At 38.7% G+C, this 20,179-nt stretch overlaps 1 protein-coding gene across 9 annotated transcripts in view; it reads left to right on the top strand.

The window, feature by feature from the left end:
• Window positions 1-20,179, top strand: part of RGS7 (regulator of G protein signaling 7) — a 265,891-nt gene that overhangs the window by 175,558 nt on the left and 70,154 nt on the right. For all 9 annotated transcript variants that reach the window (XM_076334190.1, XM_076334197.1, XM_076334191.1 and 6 more), the window contains exons 5-6: window positions 2,999-3,105; window positions 14,109-14,160. In XM_076334190.1, the coding sequence (XP_076190305.1) occupies window positions 2,999-3,105; window positions 14,109-14,160 (159 nt within the window). The remainder of the gene's footprint in view (window positions 1-2,998; window positions 3,106-14,108; window positions 14,161-20,179) is intronic.

The raw sequence follows: 20,179 nt of genomic DNA, 5'->3' as shown, positions 1-20,179 counted from the left end.
CCCCCAGCCTCTCCTTACAGGGCACGTTCTCCAGCCCCAACCATCTTGGTGACCCTCCACTGGACTCACTCAAGTTTGTTGATGTCTTTCTTGTATTGGAGTGGACATATTATTCCCAACTGGACATAGTTGTCCAGGTGTAGTCTAAAGATTGCTGGGTAAAGGGGAATAATGTGAGCTCCTTGTGCTCTTGAAAAATATTACAATTCAGAATCCAGGAAGAACATGAAAAAAATCTGGAGCCTATTTACTTTCTGCTAAATCTGAAGAGAATGCGTTCTCATCTGCGTCAGAGCTCCCTAGCAAGCCCTGTCACCCTTATCTAAGAAATCCTGTCTCTAAAAAATGTCAGCACATTTCTTCCTTTGTTTTTCTCTCATTCCACGAAGATACATAATTCCTGCAAAAATAAAGTTTTTGGAATTGGCCGTGTGTGAAGAACAAAGAAAAGCTTAATAAAATTAAAAGGTAGACAAAGTGAACCAAAATGAAAAGAACCTCAGCAAATGACGCACTACAGACAGTGTTGACTCAAAATTTCTGATCCAGGGGATAATAGAATTTAGTGGCTTGAAAGAAATGAATAACAACAATATATGGACTTACATTAATTACGATAAAGTTCAGATGGGGATTTGCAGACATCTCAAGCACAAGGAGCGAAGCAACTACCTTCTTTCTGTTAGAGAGATTTCTTGTAGGCTTGTGACTGGGAGAAGGCTTGTTAACAGGATTGTGGCATTTTATAGCAGGCCAGAGAGCTCACTGCTGGAGAGGGTGTGTTGGATTTTCTTAGATAATGGCTCTGCTGGAGGAGCAGGAACCAGTTTGCCAAACACAGAGATCACAAGGATTATTGGGTATCAAATAAACCCTGGTAGGGTTATGTGCTCTCAGTTAAGTACTGTCCAGATCCTCTTTCTTGCTCCTTTCACATGCTTGCTGGCTTTGGGTTAGCTTAAAAATGTCCCATTCCACCTCCTGTATCTCCTATACCAGTGAATGTCTCCAGGTGAGCAAAAGGGTGAAAGAGGGAGTTTTCTGGGATGCTGATGAAGTATGGGTAAATAAATAAGCCTGTGTTTCCTTTTCATATCCAAAATAATAATGGCTGAAGCATAAGTGAATCCTTGTTTCTGTGTTTGTTCGCAAGAACACAGGTATTAGGACTCGCATTTCTTTCTGCATGATGATGCTGTGACTGCTGGTCAGATGCTGCGGTGATGTTTTAAAGAGGCAGGACAAGACAGATCCGTGCTGCAACATTTATGCTTGCCATTGCCGAAAGCCAAATTACAAACAATAGGAACAAATGAGCTCCTTTTAGAGGATGAATATGAATCTGTGTATGTTGTAGTGGTGTAACGTGTTTTCCATAGTGCAAATATTCATCCTTACTGATTCTGCATACTTTCTGGATTCATGCTGAATTCATATTTTAGATAAAAGATCCCTCATTTTTTAGGCAGATCTCGCTGTTTCTGTCTTTCTTCTCTTTGTCTTTTTCTTCCTCCCCTTTCCTAACTTTCCCTTACTCCTTAGGTGTCCAATATGGCCTTTTTATTGATCGTTTTCCTTTTCACATCCCTGATGTTGTCCTGCAGCAGTGTTGTCCTCTCTAGCACCAGCTCCTGTAACTGGTGGCTTTGTCATATAGCTCAGAAACCCTTATGGTCCTTTCCAGGGTTCATCTTTTAAAATTAGGATGCCTCAGTGGTTGTGGACTGATATTAGCAGGTTATGCTAGGAAATTTTTAATTTTACAACAGAAATTGCTGTACAGCTATTTTAGGGATATGTACCTGAGTTGTTACAAGGTTGGTAAAGAAATATGGTAAAGAGACAGTAGGACTTAAATACTGCAACAAGAGCATGACTCTAACTAATGCTGTTCTCTTCCTACAACACTGTGTTCTTGTTAGGCAAATAATGACAATACTGAGTAAGAGACTTCAGGGACTGATACTGGACAGTGATTCACTGAAAATACAGGAGCACATATAATCCTGACTGTTACATATTATGGTTTTGTTCATTAAAGTGAATTGAATTCATCCTCTGTGTGACCAGTTCTGGACTCCTCACTACAAGAGAGACATGCACACACTGGAGAGAGTCCAACAGAGGGCCATGAAGATGATTAAGGGCCTGGAGCACCTCTCCTATGAGAAAAGCTGCTGTTCAGTCTGGAGAAGGCTCAGGTGGAAGCTCATCTATGTGTATAAATACCTGGTGGGAGGGTGTAATGAAGGCAGAGCCAGGCTCTTTCCAGTGGTGCCCAGTGACAGGACCAGAGTCAATGGGCACAAACTGAAACACAGTAGGTTCCCTCTGAACATCGGGAAACACTTTTTTACTGTGAGGGTGACCAAGCACTGGCACAGGTTGCCCAGAGAGATTGTGGTCCCTCCTTGGAGATATTCAAAAGCCGTGGTCCTGGGCAACTGGCTCCCTGCTTGAGCATGGGGGTTGGATCAGATGACCTCCAGAGGTCCCTCAACCATTCTGTGATTCTGTGATCCTTTGTTATTTTCCCAGTAATGAGAAACTTTTAAGGAAAACTATCCTTTACTGTATTTCTGATAAAGCTAGTGAGGAAGATATCATGCAATTGTAATCGCCTATTTTAACATCACGTAATCTGAAACTGTTCTGAAGAGGAAAAGCACACTGCACCATCAGGGTAAAAATGATAGCTGTTTTCAGCTTCAAAACAAGTAAGTGAACATTGCGGTGGGTACCTGCTAATGCTGATGTGAGTAGTGGAACTGCAGCTACAAATGGGACATGTAATAGCCATTTGTTAAGGAGAGTAAAGGGGTTTTTTTGGTTGCATCATTATATTACATAGAAAAAGACAGTGCTTTCATGATGGCAGGACCTTGACTGAGAGTCAAGTGGTTATCTGCAGGAGATAAGATGAATCTGAACAAGAAAACTAAACTGCTGAAAAGAAATTATTTAATTTTTTAAGTATATCTCTCTTTTCTTCAAACAGTGGAAGCTCTACATTTGGGAACACTGATGGCAGCACATGGCTATTTCTTTCCAATCTCGGACCATGTTCTAACACTAAAGGATGATGGCACCTTTTATCGATTCCAGGCAAGTGTTTTCAATATGTTCTTGACTTGCGCAAATGGACGCTCATATTAAAGGCCTCACACAAAGGTTCATAGCAGAAGCAAGTGATGCACAGTGCAATTGCTCACCACCCACCGACCGATGCCCAGCCAGTCCCCGAGCAGCGGCCCCCCCAGCCAGCTTTCCCCCAGTTTATGTACTGAGCATGACGTCACACGGTATGGAATGTCCCTGTGGCCAGTTTGGGTCAGCTGTCCTGGCTGTGCCCCCTCCCAGCTCCTTGTGCACCTGCAGCCTTCTCAGTCGGTAGAGCATGGGAAGCTGACAAGTCCTTGGCTAGTGTAAGCATTCCCTAGCAACAACTAAAACATCAGTGTGTTATCAACATTGTTCTCCTCCTAAATCCAAAACACAGCACTGTACCAGCTACTAGAAGGAAATTAACTCTATCCCTGCTGAAACCAGGACACAGTCCCATTGCATATAACAAACATGCAGATGCTTCAGAACAAGCTGGAAGGGTGTATATGTATGTATATGTATACCTATACCTACACGTATATTATTCAGATATGTACATAGTTGTATTTTATTATATTAGATTTCAAACTAAGGGCTTGGGGAGCAGGAGTGTTGCTTTTCTAATAATGAATAGCAGGCTAGAAGTTTGCAGAGCAATACCACCTATGACTTGAAAGAAATATGATTGCACAGTATCTGATTATGTATTCTAGAGAAGGAGTTAACTTTGCTTGCCATGTGCCACTGTTGACAATGGTGGTTGTGTTCTGTATTGCTCTTCCTATTAGGTGGTCTTCCTGGTAGGTATCACTGACAGCTGCTCCAAGATCTTCTCTAGATATTTGTTGCTTTGAAATTATATGATGCTTATCACTATGAAATTGATGATATGAATACCATAATTTGTTAATCCTGCTCTGTTAGTTCCAACTGTGTTAAATACTTACAGAAAAATAATATCTGGTAAAACAAAATCTATTGTCTTCAAGATACTTAAGTCTAAGTTTTGTCTTAAACATTGTTTAAATAAGAAGCCATAGAGAATAAAATAAAGCTGAGATTGTGGTCTTTAAAATGTAGAAGAAAACTGTGATACATTGGAGACCAATCATAGTCTCAAACATTGTATTAGATTAATTGCTGTACAATACTTCCATCAATATTTTAGCTTGAGTTCTATAGACCCACATAAGAGAAGAGAAAGGTTCATATTATTTGGTCTAAAACAAAATCTTGGAGTGAATATAATTAAATATGTACAGCACAGTCTGGCAAAAAAGAGAATGATAATTGCGTACATGCATACAATATTATTGTATTTTCATATGTAGATCCTGTGGGTCATACAGTGCAAAAAAACTATCCTTCAGCAGGACAGTAAGTTACATGTGTATATGGGTAATACAAAGAGCAGTTACTCCAAGCCTCCTCCCCCAGATCCACAGTTACCTTTGATCCTGGAGAGAGGATTTGAAGGAAAAGGTTTCCTTCTCATGGTGCTTCATCCTCCTCAGTGTTCAGTATAAAGAAGAGAGGGATGGCACATAGGTGAAGGGGCTTACTGCTGAGGGAAAGGCACTGATGTGGTTATGAGGCAAGTGAAAAGTGGAAAGAAATCATGGAGTGGTTGAGGCTCTAGTTCTTGGCTTGTCTCTGCAGAAGCAGTGGCCAGAAGGACAAAATATGCGAGGACTTAATTTTGCAGAGAATAGGACTTATTTGTAGGAATGCTGGTCATTGAATTCTGCACAGCTGCTGGCCTGCTTCTGTCTCAAACATGGGAAATGAGCACCTCTGCTAGCATGATAATTCGACTGAAGGAAAGTATAGATTAGAATTAGCTGCACTGTGAACAGCTCAGAGTACTGCAACTACCCTGCCATGGGCTTTCCTCAGAGAGGTCTACAGCCTACATATTTGGACATGAAGCTTCAGTGAGGGTTAGATTGTAAAATGATATCAGTTGATTTATATAAGTTAAGGATTTGGCACCTATTTGACATATGCATATGAAATAAGATAATTTCCTCAAGTGTTGCTCCGTATATATCTGCAGTATTTTGGTTGTTTGCTGCTCTGTGGTACCTTTTGCATTGCTATTCCTATGCTAACAATGTTAAAACAATGCAATTTTAGCTGTTAATGTATAACATGAGAAAAAATTCATAGTGGTGCCATACTGTTAACTGGAGTTGTAACAGCAAAAGTTATGTCATTACAATTCCACATTCCCCACCAAAATAAGGCTAATATAAAATCTGTTACTGAAGCTGTTAAATTGGAAGATGAAGACAACATACTCAATGGGGAGGAAAGTTTGACTGCAAATGTGTGAATTTTGCACTAGAATAGTTGTTCAGGTGCTTTGGAAATAGGACCCCCTGAGTATTGGACAGAATTCACAAATTTCTAGATACTTTAATAGAAAGAGAAAACCATGCACCTGCTAGCACTGAAAAGTTCAGAAGCCATCCCTGCAGAGGAATCTCTGTCTGCAATACAAAGACCTGACCTACAAAAAACAGGCTAGCTACAATAATCTCCATGCACTTCATTTTTTGTTTTCCAAAGGGTGACGCATTCCCTCCTGACAGTAAAATTACTTCCAGTTTGTTTTAAACAACCTTCTTTTGTATCGAAATAGCTAAAAGCAGTGGAGATTGTGCTTCATTTGTGCGAATGCCCTTTTACAGGCAAAATTATACTTTTTCAGTTATTACTCTTGCCATCAGGAGGGCTGTAAGATAGTTATATAGTTATATCTGCTTTTTTAAATAATGTAGCCTTAGAAATAAAAAAAATAATTCCAGATCATTCTTTGACCTACTCAGGTGTAATTAGGTTAGTTTCTGTGATAACAATTTAATTCAAAGGAGATGGATCTAAATATTAATTGCCTTACTCAGAGAGGAAATTTCTTATTAGTGTCAACAAGGCAAAGCAGAAAATTCAGGGATAGTGATACTTTCTGAACCGTCCTGAACTGCTGCATTGCCTTTTCCTGGTAAGTTAAGCCTGGGACCAAAGAAGGAGCTGAATACCTGCTAACCACCCTCCTCTACCTGAGAGCAAATAGGTATGAGGGGCCCAAATAAGAAAAGCAAGGTGCACCTTAGAAAGCAGATCTTCCTGGGGCCAGGGATTACTCACTGAGACCTTTCATCCGTGTCCATGTGTGGTCCATCCTGATGAGGAATGCCTGACTCCCCTCTCAGCTGGTGAACTTCTATAATAGTCTCCCAGGGAAAGATATGTTGATTTCTTCTACAAGTTGCACATGCATACCAAGTGTCTCAATGTTCATAGTGAACAATAATGTTTTCTAATATCTTTGGTCTTTAAACAAACTCCTAGGATACTTGAGGCTAGTGATAATCACACTCCCATTTTTTGATGAGATTAATTCGTGATTTAACATAAATTAATTTTCAGAGATGACGTTTAGGTTCTGCTGTTGTTTTGTAACTTTTAAGATGGAAGGCATAAATAGCTGAGTGTGAAAATGGGAACAGTTTCTTGTGAAAGCATGAGTCTGGTGAAGATAGCAGCAAAACTCATGGATTTTGGCAAGGTGAAGATTTCACCTGTGATGTCTCCTCCTGTTCTACCACTGGGAACACTTTCTTGACAAACACATTTAATCTCTCTGGCCTTGTTTTCCCATGCCTAAACTGGGGATAAAAATACATAGCAATCACTGTAAGGATCTTGGAATATCTTTGCTACAAAACAGTGTAGAATATGAAGTGTTGCGGATCCTTGTGTCTCAGGTGGAATTACATTGCTTCCTGCATCTCTTTGAGTCAGCCCTGCTCAGCTAGCTACCTCTGGGCTCGGTCCTGGGCCAGCCTCTGGCCATTCTGAATACTGAGGCTGTGGCTGAACATCACAGCTCTCCAGACACTCTCCACAGCCTCGCTGGATCATGTACCGTGTCTTGAGGGAAGGATTTTATTGGAAGCCAGATTTTAGAAATAAAAAAGAAGCGGGTTATCTTATCCAGCATTTGGCAAATTTTCTTTGGCAATTGCAGGTGCAAGGACTAATTCATTGTCTCTTCAGCTCAGGCTCAGCATATACAGGTTCTGTTTAGGTTTCGAAGAGGGAAAAATAATTTCAAATCCATGTGTCTTTCTGACTGCCCTATCAGTGCCCTTTTTTCTTTTTTTAACTCCCTACTCAGACACACTTTCCCTGCCACCGCTTTCCATGCTCATCCTCTTTCCAGGTTAGAGAAGAGGAGTCACAGAGCCAAAATCTTTATTCCAACTTCCTCAACCTCTTTTTTAATAATTCTGAGCTAACTGTGGAGCACTACTTGCTGGCATCCTTCCTCTATGGGCTTGACAGTGCTAGACCAGTGATCTTACCCTTTTCCTTTACCAGGAGATCATTTGAGTCAACTGCAGTGAATGTAAAACTGAATGCCCATGAATTCTGCCATCCGTCATGCAAGGCATTTGAGATTGTGTATAACTGTTTTTTAGCAAAGACTTGATTTCTGCTGTTTATAAAGACAGTGGTGCCTGTGAGAAGAATAGCAGTAATATGCAAAGGAAGGTTTATGAGTGATTTGAATATTCCTCCCCCATCCCAGTAATTAGATTTTAAAAGATTTCATGGAGTGGAGCAGCTTCAGAAACAACAATTCTTTTCTTATTACTATCAACAAGGGGTAGCTGAAAGATGCTTAATGATTTCCCTCCTCAGTAATACAGTTTAATGCATAGAAATTAATCATGTTTTATAAAAGCTGATGGGCAACACTGATTTTTACAAGTGGTTGTTTCATTAGCTCAGATATTATTATTGATTAATTTTATGGTAGGGCTAAAGCAGATCTATTTGTTTTATCACAGGATTGCTCACAATGCATAGCGGCCACTGCTGCCAATTTGTTTAGTGTGGAATATGTGCTATATTGCAGAATTTTGTTTCATATGACTTTATTAACAGGAGGATTATGGATTTCTGTGGTTAACTTTACCTAATGATATTAGTCTATAATGCAAGAGAACCAGCATGCGTTTGTGTGTGCAAACCCAGTTTTCCGTTATTGGCGTGAAGATCCTTGTAACAGCCTGTTTTGTTCTGAATGCTTAAATGGCTCTACGATCGCATGTGCAGTGCTAGGTAAGCCTTATTTGTCTAGCTGCTGACTTGTGCTGGCTGCTTATTCAAGTTACAGATACAATTAAACAAAGTGCCTTAAAAGTGTACTGATAAAAACTGGCAGCATTATTTCTGCCTGGGCTGATAAACAGTACTTGACTTTCCCCAAACCGTACTACCACCCACCTTCCTTCCGCCTAAATGGGATGTCACGGCAAAATGACAAATGTTCCCTGTCTAATACTTGTTCACGCGAACTACTTCACATTCCCTTCTGAGGAAAAGTAAAATTCTTAAGTATGATAATTCCTTCAGGTTTTCTACATCTCACAAAAACCCCTTGATATTTCATAATCTTCTCTTTGAAAATGGTAGTGTTGAGCTACAACATGTTATACCACGTCCATAACACTCCTGGGGAAAATCTTCACTTATGTAGGGTTTCTAGATCATAAAACAAAGCACATAGATTGTATAATGTTTGTGCTATAGGAATATGTGATATTGCAAGGGATGTTATAATTCTTGTGCAGTGTACTCGGGATATGTGAGTTGTAACAAATAGTTAAACCAAGCTTTGTTTGCATAGTCCAGGTATAGGGAAGGTCATTTACATGGGCAGAGCCCCTTGCATTGCTGGGGGGGGTTTTCTAATAGATCAGATGAGAGCAGGCAGCTTTCTCCTTTGCACACACCTCCTATTCTGATTCCTGACCTCATTCCGTGAGACCAGGGATCTTCTTATTTGCCTTGAACAAGGCAAATCTTCTTCCCCCCCGTCTTCATGGATAACCTCTCTAGCAAATTCTTCTAAGGGATTATTAAATATCTGGACTGTGAAATTGTGTGGAGACTTTTGAAACAGAAGTGGAAAGATGTAAACTCAGCACATACATTATAGTCACGTATTACGTAATTAAACTATTTGAGGTCTGTAACATCTAAGGGACAAAGTAAACCTCAGACTCCATTTGTAGGAAAATCAGGTTTTTGGAGTCAAAGGTTCCAGGGATTTCTGTCTGAGACCTTGTGCAAGCTCGACGTTAACTTGCCTGATTGCGGAGGTTGGGACAACAAATCTCTGCACAGGTAGAAGCCCGTGAGGCGCTGGGGCTGAGGAGGACTGCAGCCAGGGGCGGTGGGGATGCACTCAGAGCATGCCCCTGAAGAACGGAGACAGGCAAGGGGCCGTCCAGTGCACTCGAGGGCCAGCCTGAATGGGGGGGCCTTGATACACATTTCCCCAAAATCTTAATGTATCATTCTAATAACAGAATTGTACTATCGTGGGAGCCTTGTGATGAGGTTTCTCCCTGGGACTTTTCTCAGCCAGGAGTGATGTTGCTTGAGATTTACTTCTATTGCTACAGTTTACCAAGGGGTATTCCAGTTTATCCACTGTGCATGACACGTGTCGAGGTAGATTAAGACCAGAACTTTATGACTGTTAATACCAAACAATTAGCCAAGAAAATGTGGAATACACCTTTGGGAAAACATCAGTCATTTTAACTACACACAAGTTTATTGTTGATGGATTTTTTTCCATACAATCATAGCATTGTAAAAATTCTTTAATCAGAAACTGATTTTTTTTATCACGTTTCATTTTCAGTGTCTAGGTTTTTTTAAAGATTTTTCTTGATTTTTTTGGACTTTCTTTCTGTTTAAGTGTTAATCCTGTCCCTTACCACTGTTTTTTTGTGCCTGGTTTTAGGAGAATTTTCCTCGTCTCTGCACCCACCAATGCCATTTCCTGCTTTGAAAGTGAATAATAGTTATCTACTCTTTGAATAAAACTTTATCAGCAGCTGTAGCTGCTTTTGAGCACATATCTTAATGTGATACCATAATTCTTTACTTGCTGGTAAGAAAGTAATGTAGGACTTTGCCTTGGCCAAAATACATAGCATTTACTGTTTATTTCTCATCTAGTAGGGGCTTTACACTGTCAGTGACCTAATATGTTTTTGAAAAATCCAAATTTTAGTAACCTTTAGCTTTTAAGGATTCAGAAATGGATAGTGTCTTACAATTCTTCAATCTAGACACTAGATGTAGAAAGATTAGAATACAGAAAATTTCAGCTTTTCCCCTTTTCTGAAAAAGGTAAATCTTCCCCTTGCTGTAGTCTTCTGAGGCTCCCCTGCCTTATGTGATTATTTTATTTTTTTTAAATAACTGCCCATGTTTCAAAGGTTACTTGAATGAATATTTTTTCCGTGTATAACTTGCCCTTCAGGTGACTTGCACCCCTTTAAACATCATGCAGATAATCCAATACTTTTGAAAACTCTTGCCAGTTAGATACTAAATAGTATAGAGAGTTAGAGATAGAGGAGATAGAGAAGTACCAGAGCAAAACTTTTGTCATAATATTTGCACATGCATATAACTCACAGTGCTGAGGAACCAGGAGTCGTTCTTTAGTTTGGCGAGGCTTTTTTGTTTTCTACAAATAAACACAGTTTACCCACATGAAAACGCAATAATTCCTTAAGCGTTCTGTGCTGAATTTCATCAGGCCTCTAACCTGAACTGTCTGACCTCATACAAATATTTCTCTTCCTGTTTTTTTCCTGCACTTCGCCCTGTAGTCTTATCTTCATGTCAAAATTAATTCTGGGCATGTTCTCAGAGCTGATTGCAGGCAGACTTGAACTTTGCTCCCACTGGGAGCCAGCTGGCTGGAGGCCAGCTCCGGCCACGTTGCAGTGCTTGAGCTGATGAGCTGTACTTCTCAGCAGGTCCCAGTAAATGCATCCAAGCGCCACGCAGGCAGGGTCACAGCTTGCAGTTCAGAGGCGGCGTGTGCCTGCCCAGTTCAGAGCATCCGCACACCTGCATGTCATTCCCTGGGCAGAAAGACCTTTGTCTGACCACAGTCTCCTTCCTTCTGGAGACTCAAACAAGGAAGGCATTTAATAATCTTCTGTACTTGTCTGTACTAACTGTTATTTGAACCCCTTTCTCATAACGTAATGTTTGCCTTTTGCTGGGGTTTCTTTTTGGCTTATCTTATAACACATTATTGAAACCTTTTATTATGGCTTATCACGTGCTTTGCTAATTAAAACTCGTGTTCTGTTTTAACTTTTCTGCTTTTATCTCCAGAGGCATGGAGGCGCAGGGAGGCTTAGACTCATCCTTAGTAGCATATGCATTAGTTTGTGCTTTTTCCATGATCTCTTTTTCATGTTTCGTTGATTGGAGGTTGCCAGTGTGGTTACACTGGTCTGCCACTACACTTTCTCTCTAGAGGTACTTGGACGTTTAGTACGTCCCTTCCATCTCTTTGACCCTCGGTTTACTTTCCGGAGAGACCTCCTCTGCCTGTTCTCTGAGCCTGCTGGCCCTCATACTGCTGTGCTCGTCTTTGCAAAATACCAGCCTCATCCTGCAGTCACTTTCACTCCAAGTACTACACACCTGCAAAGTCTTGGTCAGGTATTCTCTAATGGAACAAAATCTATTTTATCTGTTCCCTCGAAAGTTTTGCTCAGCTTCGGAAAGGAAAAAGTGCCCTCGGTGTATTTTCACACTTCTCGGCATTGGTCTGAACTGAGTCCCTCTGTCAGAAGCAGGTCCTGCCATTGGGATGTGCTTTTTTGTCCTTCAGAAAAGCCTTGGCCACCTCTGCCTCCTAGTGAGCTAAAGTGACATTTCACAACATTGAAGATCCTGCCCCCTTTCCCGTATTCTGTTTAGCGCCCACACTCCCTCCACCACCAATGTGCAAGTCCCAATAAAAAGTCAATGTGTTATTTTAACTAAATGCTGAAAACAGTAATATTAGATTTATCCTTGATTGATACAATCTCTCTGAGAGCCTCTCAGAACTATTTCTTGCAGTATTCTTGCTGGCCGGGGGTAGCTTTTCATTTACGTATGAAACAACAAAGTCCTCCTCTTACGTCATAAACATATAATTGTGAATATATAGTATTTCCTCATAGCCTGATGTGAAATGAATGACAAAAGCAATTTTGGGATTTGCTCAAAATCAGAAGAGAGAATTTATTTTTTAATCTTAGCTGGGATGGGAGTATATGTAATTTGTCAAGAGAAATCCTAAGTACGTATGAGAAGTTTTAATATGGAATTTGCAGCAAGTATACCCACAATTGGAAGAATCTCTGCCTCTTTACTTCTGAAAGGGCTCTTCCCCTGCACCTTTCTCCAGCCATCCTCCACCATAACTGCTATTCCTCCCTGAATAAAATCTGAGCCCCAGCCAGTTTCAGCTCGGGAGCTGCCTGAGCAGATATGGTTTCTGTGTATTTAGTAACCCCACTGCATCCTTTTTCCAGAAGCTCAGCTTGAACCTGTAAACAGAGGTTAAAGTTACTGTTAGCAGGAAAATGATGTAGTTGTGCTTTTCTTCTTGGGCCTCTCCCGAGATATGCTTCATGCCTCCAAGGATGGACTGTTCTCCCTCCCTGACTTTGAAAACTGTATATTTAAATGATGGTGACTTTATGCTTTATATGATTGACATTTTTAAATTACTTTTATAGCTTCTTGCTTCTCCGGGATTCGCTGAGTGCTGCCATTCATTGTTTAGGGGTTCCTCTTATTCTTTCCATTTGTGCTTGTACTGGTCACTGATTTCAGTGGCACTGCGAAGGAATAGTTGATAGGAGAATGACTTATTGCTGCTCCATTACAGAGCACAAAACAGCTTACAAGAAACACATCTCAGCCTTCAAAGTTAGCTTGTGATAGTTTCTTTTTTACCCTTTAATTCATTGCTGTTGCCTGATTAATAGCAAGTTCTAAATCGTTCCTATTAAAGTTGATGCGTCATTGTTACAATGGAGAGAGATTTTTCACAATATATATCTAACCTGACAGCAGGTGTGAATGTGTCACCTTTCAGCCCTGTTGGTTTCCAGATTAACATTAAAACAGTTTTGAGGGAAGTGGGCAGCAAGAGAGTTTCCATTTTTGCAGCTGGGAGATCTTTGAGAAAAACCAATAAGAAACAGAAAGTAAGGCAGAAGTTTTTCGTAAGGAAGCACCTGTGTTTTGAAATACCACTCAGACCAGTCCACGTATTTAATGAGATTAATTCAACTGCTCAAATAATATATAATTCTCTGTATGTGTGTGTATGTATATACATATATGGATGCGTTGCGTATAAAATACTGTAATCCTCTACATTTTAACAAAAAGTTACCATTTTAAAAATTAAGTTATTTGTATGAAAAATGCCTATATGGTCTTATATTCTTCATTTGGTAGAAGTGAATTATTTTAACAATACATTTAGCACAGTTTTAATAAGCATAGTATTGAACTAGTTATTGATACTTTTATTGGCTTTCCATTAAAAAAATCACATTTTAAATCACAATTTCTAAACAATTAGAAAAAAAATAGACTTCAACAAATGAAAAGAACTTTGATAACTTTGTGAAAACAGGTTGTGTTTAGTGGCATTTTTAAACAAATAACTTCTAGGAAAGAGTATTATATATTAATATATACTAAGGAAAACTTTCCAAAATCAAGAACTGAATGTACCCCAAAGTATTTTCTGTCTTTTTACCTTCTAAAACTGATTCTTCAGGACATGTGAGGGGTATGTTGCTAGGCAAGATGAAAAAGACAACCTCACTACCTAACCTTGTGGTTTTTGTTCCCTTAACTTTAAGAATAAAAAGAACACTTTGTTCTTCTTTTTCAATGCAATTCTGACACTAATGCAATAAACAAGCGTACGAAAGTAATTTTCTGTTTTGATGTCTATTTCAAAATTGTCAAGTTAACAATATAATAGAGCTACCAAAAATGTAAATTGACTCTGGAAACCAGTATCAATCCAAGGACTGTATAATGCTTGCATTGTCTAACTTGAGTTCCCTACTTTTTTGTTTTGTCTATAGACACCCTATTTTTGGCCATCAAATTGTTGGGAGCCGGAAAACACAGACTATGGTCAGTGTAGAAATCTTTCCTATTTCTTTCGGGAATTATGTACTATATGAATGAACACATCATTGCAGTCTGTCTTATTTAATCATCCCACTGTTAAAAACATAATTATATGTCATGTAATTCCTGTGCAAGAATTGCTGATATTGAAATGAATGTGTTGTCACCTTTTTCAAAGTTTATTAAAAGTTTATTAAAGTCAGATTTGGAGTTGATCTGAGGAAAAAAAAAAAAAGCCTCAAAACTCATCAAAACCTACCTTGCCATTTACATCTTCTGTGCGCTCCAGGAAGTGTAATTATTTACAGTGACAAAGTCTCAGTGAAGCAGAGGACATTTTATTGGTGGTTGTGCAATAGTTATTCTCAGATTCAGACCCAAAGATGTGCCTAGTTTAGATCTTTTATTTCTGATATACACCGTGTGGTAAATTATTTATTATGGAAACTAATATGGTTCTAATATGAACTATATTAGAAAATACCTTGTTTATTTGCCTGTTTCTTGGGTTTTTCTTCATAAATTACACATTGTAATTGCCGATATGTGCTTAGACAGGAAAATCTGAAGGTAATAGGTAATAAAGTATTACAAAAAAACTCATAAAAAATTATAACCAAAATTAGGTGCCTCTGTACACCAAATAGTGACCTAATTTTTAAAGAAAAATGGATTATCTATGTGCACTCTCCTGTTCATTCTAATCCAGACTGTAAGTACTCAGCTCATCTGAAGACCAGGTCACTTATATAGGTAACTAAGCATGTACGTGATAGCTTACCTTTTCAAAAACTTAAACTTTGAAAGTCTCTATTTACAGCTTTTCAGAAATTTAGATGCATGTTCACTTGTAATACGAATTCAGTCTCAGCCCTTGGGAGCTGAAGACCCCAGGGATGAATGGTTCCAATAGACGCTTCCTTCCTTTCCATAGCGGGCACAGTTTAATTTCAAATACCTTGCTAAATAAAACAATTTCAATCTGGGACTCTCAGGAGAGCTGAGTGCCTTTAAGGTAGAGTTTGAAAACGGTGACAGTTTCCTCATCCTATAGAAGGAGGAAAATGTTCATCTTTCTTTAAAATACTGAGATTTGAAGATGTCCAGCAAATAGTTATTGAAAGCTACAAAGGAGGAGTAATTCATACCACACCTGAGTGATTAGCCACTCCATATGAGGAAATTAGCCGCTGAAGGAGAAATGCTTGATTTACCACTTACTACAATGTTTTTTCCTTTCCTTGAAAGTGTTATTTGCTTTTCTCAGAGGGGCATTTCAGTATAGTCTCCTAATACGTTAAAGATCAGAAAGTAATTTACTATGGTTTTGAGAGACATTGAGTTGTTCAGCTGTAATGTGTATTACAATACCAGGGGGATTTTAATACACAAATGTATGCTTAACAGGTCTGAACTTGAGATCAGGCTGAGAAAGTTTCTATTAATATCCTTTAATCTAAATTAGGAGACACTAATTTTCTAGTCACAGCTGATCACTGGATTGGGCAATGAATTACATACCTTAGTCAGTAAATAGAAATCTTATGTAATCTGTCCTGGTTTTGCATGCCAGAAATACAGAATTAAACTTGGGATCAGTTTCTTCATCATGTGGGGAGGTGCCTTTGTTGAACAGTAAACGTACTCATTTGAGAGCCTTTGAGATTTAAATAGAAGACCTGTAAAATATGTTCCCGTTGGTGAATTTAAGCTCTTCTGTTGCAGAGGGCTGAAGGAAGGGAAAGCCCCAACCCTGCCATCTCATTGCTCCTTCTGAGTCATGAGCCAAAGGTGCAAGCCTGTATGAAACCCACCCGCAGCTCCCCCGTGCAACAGGGTCAGAGCATTGCACTTGATCTACCTAAGGTGGCCGTGTGTCGCCAGAATTGGCTAATGCTAAAGCATTCGCAGGAAAATAAATTTTTAAGACAACTTTTCACTGGTGTTCTTATTAGGTTAGCATCTTCCCAGTCCGAGAAACTAGCATTTGCCTTGTGGCCTGAGGATTTTTTTCTGATACTTTTCTATGAATATAAAGAGAGGGCAGATAAGGGGGGAACTGAATACAGCTGCTTGCAAAAAGGATCACATAACTGTTGTAAACAATGGTCATCAGAGGAATACAGAAAAATCGAACAGATCATATTCAAGAATCCAAAATAAATCTAAAGTAGAATTGAAACAATTTGAGGATATTAAAGGATAAATTCCACCTCAAATACACTCCAAAGAGGTTCTGCAGATTTTCACAGTAACTCTGTTACTTTCTAGAAAATATAATAAATGGAATTTATGTTATTACAGATATGCAAATGCATTTCGTACTTGTCATGTATTATGGTGCTGTGCAGTGCTTCCATTTTCATGGACTTGCCCTGAACAAGCTTGAAACTGCATCTCCTAAAACTAATGATCGTGGCAGGCATTAGTAGGCTCTCAAGACCAGCAAGAAGTAGGCTTTCTCTGTAATCTTCCTTTATCAAAGTTATTAACAAAGCAAACCACTTTCTTTGGCATTGACCTAATTTTACAAGTCTTTGAAAACACACTGCAATTTTATTTTAATTTAAAAATTACTCCCAACCATTTACCATTACTCACCCATAGCTGGGCTACTGTCCAGAATGTGGCATACTGCCAGGAAAATAATTAATCTTAAACTAGAAATTAAATGAGATTGAGATACTGCATGTGTTAGTTTATTACCAGAGCTAACTCAGAAACAAATAATCTTTACATCTTTGTATAGTATGTTAATATCATCTCTAAAATATAATTTCTTGTTCCACGTGAGCTTGTAATATCAAATATTTTCATTAAAAAGGGTTTATCTGAAGAAAATGTGAATAAAAGAGACATGAAAACAGAATCTTCCAAAATGTCAAGAAACTGCAGACCCGTTCTCATAAGAAAGCTGCAGTGCAGTGCTATGTCTTGGTGGCAAAAAGAGGGCTTGGATTAATTTATTGTGTCAAAGTGGAATTGTGTAGCCTTTGGTTTTGATCGTAACTATCAAAATATTGACCATCTGATTATTCTGAGGTTACCAAGAAACTGTTGATTTTCACAAAGTGCTGAAAATCTCCCTCCCTTTTTCTTGAAAATCATGCTATAAGAGATCTCAAGAGAGACACCTCAAACTGCAAATAAGTTTTAAAAAGGCAGGTTCTTAGGTTCCATCTGTTGAAGATACCTGTTTTAATGCCGTGTGTCTTGGAGTCCACCCACATGGGACATGTTGTTCTGTGTAGAATCCCATTGGTTTCAGTGGGATTTTATTTATGAAAAGAAGTATGCATATTAATAATAATAATTAATGATAATATTTTTAAGGCCAGTGTAGTTCAAATCACTTTGCATTTCCTGTGAGTTAAGTCACATTCCTGAATTATGATTTGGTTTTGTGACAAATAGAATTGAATTGGATCTCAGTTCAGAAAACTGGCTCTGGAAATGAACGCAGCTAATGGCTGAGCATATGACCTACCTGTAATCATCTTCTCTTTTCTTACAGATGTAATTTTGTAACTGACAGAATTTTTTTCTGGCAGATTAAAAACAGTTCATGTCATTAAGAATTAATTAAATATGGAGACTTGTTAAGTCCATTGCATCTCAGAAGGGGGAAATATAGTGCCACATATGAAATTGTTATTCCACATGCATTTGGCCTTAGTTCTCACGGGACCCATCAGGAGGTTTAGTGACTCACAGCTGTTGCAAATTTGAGGAATTCATTTCCTTACTGTTCTCTTTTTGGAATGAGATAAATAAGAAATATGAAAGGTTAGGGAAAAAAATCTATTCACAAAATAGCAATTATTTTTGTGTTTGAAAAGCTCAAGCCTAAGCCTAAGCAAACAAATGAACATAGCTGTGACAATGTAAGAGGCTTATAAGAATTTCAGACATAAAAGATATGAAGAAGAATTAGTAACTTTTACTCATTTTCTCTAGTGCACTTCTGTCGATGGTTAGACTCAAAAGTGTCTGTGACATGCAGACCTTTTCTCTACAGTTAACTGCATGTTAGAAAAAGAAGTATGTTCAAAGGAGAGACAGAATAAAATTTTGAAAGTGCTACAGTCACTTACAGTGTTAAGGAGGTTTGGACTAATACTAGAAGACAACAGTCAACTGCATCTATATAGTTGCAAGAGGATGCTGTTTCAGCCTTGTAATTTTATGTGTGTGCATTTCTCCCAAATGAGTTAAAAATGGAGGAGGATTGCAGAAACTTGGTAGGTTATGGAGAATAAATAACTGATAATGCAACATCGAGTTTAAGAGCACATGACCGTGAGATCTGTATATGATGCTAAATGAGACTAATTTTCTATATATTCAAAGCAAATTCTTAAATTCTGCTGCTGTGAAGAAGGACAAGTTTTGAAAATGTACATATTTTCAGTAGCCTTCCAGGTAAAGTCATGTGCTGTGAAGTCAACCTTCTAGGAAATTAGAGCACTTACACGGAAAAAAAAAAAAGCCTTAATTAATTGCTCCCTTTAAAAGTATAAGCTCCCTGTCTGGATAAGTGCTGCCTGTAAACTTCTGTGGCAGTTCTATAGATATTCATGACTCTGTTATCCAGTCTGAGTTAAAATAAAATAAGTAAACAATCTACTTTTGCTATGCGAAAGTTGTTGTCTCATAGCTGTTGTTCTCTAGCATTTTTATGAAAGCAAAAGTCTGTCCTTTTTAAATGTTCTTGATAATCAGCTAACAAGTCAGTCCGTCCAAAGCTTCCTTCCTAATGAAACCTTCTTATCGCTTAAGAGTAAACTGACTGAGACCTCTCTGCGTTCAGCCTCTGCTGCTCTGTTCTGAACACGAGCCATCGCACCTGGCTCATCTGCCTCTCCTCTGTCAAACTAGCAGTTCTGCTAAAGAGTACATAGCGCACAAAAAGTAATTGCAATCATGTATCATGTTTTTCACATATTGAAAATGTTCATATAATTTTCTCCTAGAGTTTGTTGCCTACTTATTTTATGTGCCTAGCTTCAAATCCCTCTATGAAAAATTTGATTAGTTCAGGAATTTTCTCTCTCATTCGTCTTGCTGCACCCTTTTCCATGGAGTAACTGGCTAGAAGGAGAACTGTACAGAGGATGCATTATATACTTTCTTCGCCCAAATGCTCAGGCAGGATTCCCTTGGCAACAGCTTATTAGTAAGCGATTTGTGTTTGAGAAATATTAAGCCCTATTGCTTGCCTGAACTCTGCTGGAAAACTGCATGTGCTCAGCATCTCTGAAAATCAATCCGTAAGTATGAGTCAGTAGCTTGGGGCAAAACTGGTAGCAGAGTAGCATTTTCTTCGATATAAATTGTCAGACATGAAAAAAAATTATTTGTTAAAATTTATGCCATGAGAATGAGGAGAAATTTACCAATATAGTGTAAATAGTTTCTGGAGAGCTCTGCAGTTCTATAACCTTGAATCTTGATACCCAGTTCCCATTTTTTCAACAGCTAGTGTCAGCCAGAGTACGTCAGCAATGACTCCTGCAAGCAATCCTCTTAGGTCCTTAATAGAGATCCCTCCTTTAAGGACCTGTCTCAAAACATCTCAAAATTTGCTGGATTTCTAGGTGTAGTAAGAAACAGACTCTTTCCACCAGACTCAAGTAATGTACTAAATTGTTGCTAAGACTGGCTTGTGGCACCTTAAGTGAGTGACTTTGCTTTGAGAAGCTACATATACAGAATATATTGACTAAGATCTTGGTGGCAGGACTAAGTGAGGAGTACAGTCTATCAAGGAGAATAGTCCCTCAAGAAAATGTGGCTGGGGCCAGTGCTTGCTGTGCATAAAATTTAATCTGGTCAGAACCGAATCAAATGAGCTTTAGGAAAGAAACTTGCATTAGCAGAAAGACAGAAAAGGTGACCTACAAGATTTTTTTCCACTCTGAATTAGTATCCCGTTATATTTCTCTGCAGAGCTACATAATTCAGTCATTAGGAGCTATCTCTGTCATAAAAATGGCGAAAAGAAATTCTCACTTCAACAAGC

This window comes from Aptenodytes patagonicus, chromosome 3 (assembly GCF_965638725.1).
Source record: "Aptenodytes patagonicus chromosome 3, bAptPat1.pri.cur, whole genome shotgun sequence".
Lineage (NCBI taxonomy): Eukaryota > Metazoa > Chordata > Aves > Sphenisciformes > Spheniscidae > Aptenodytes > Aptenodytes patagonicus.
The sequence above is the reverse complement of the archived record's forward strand: the minus strand, read 5'-3'. Positions and strand labels throughout refer to the sequence as shown.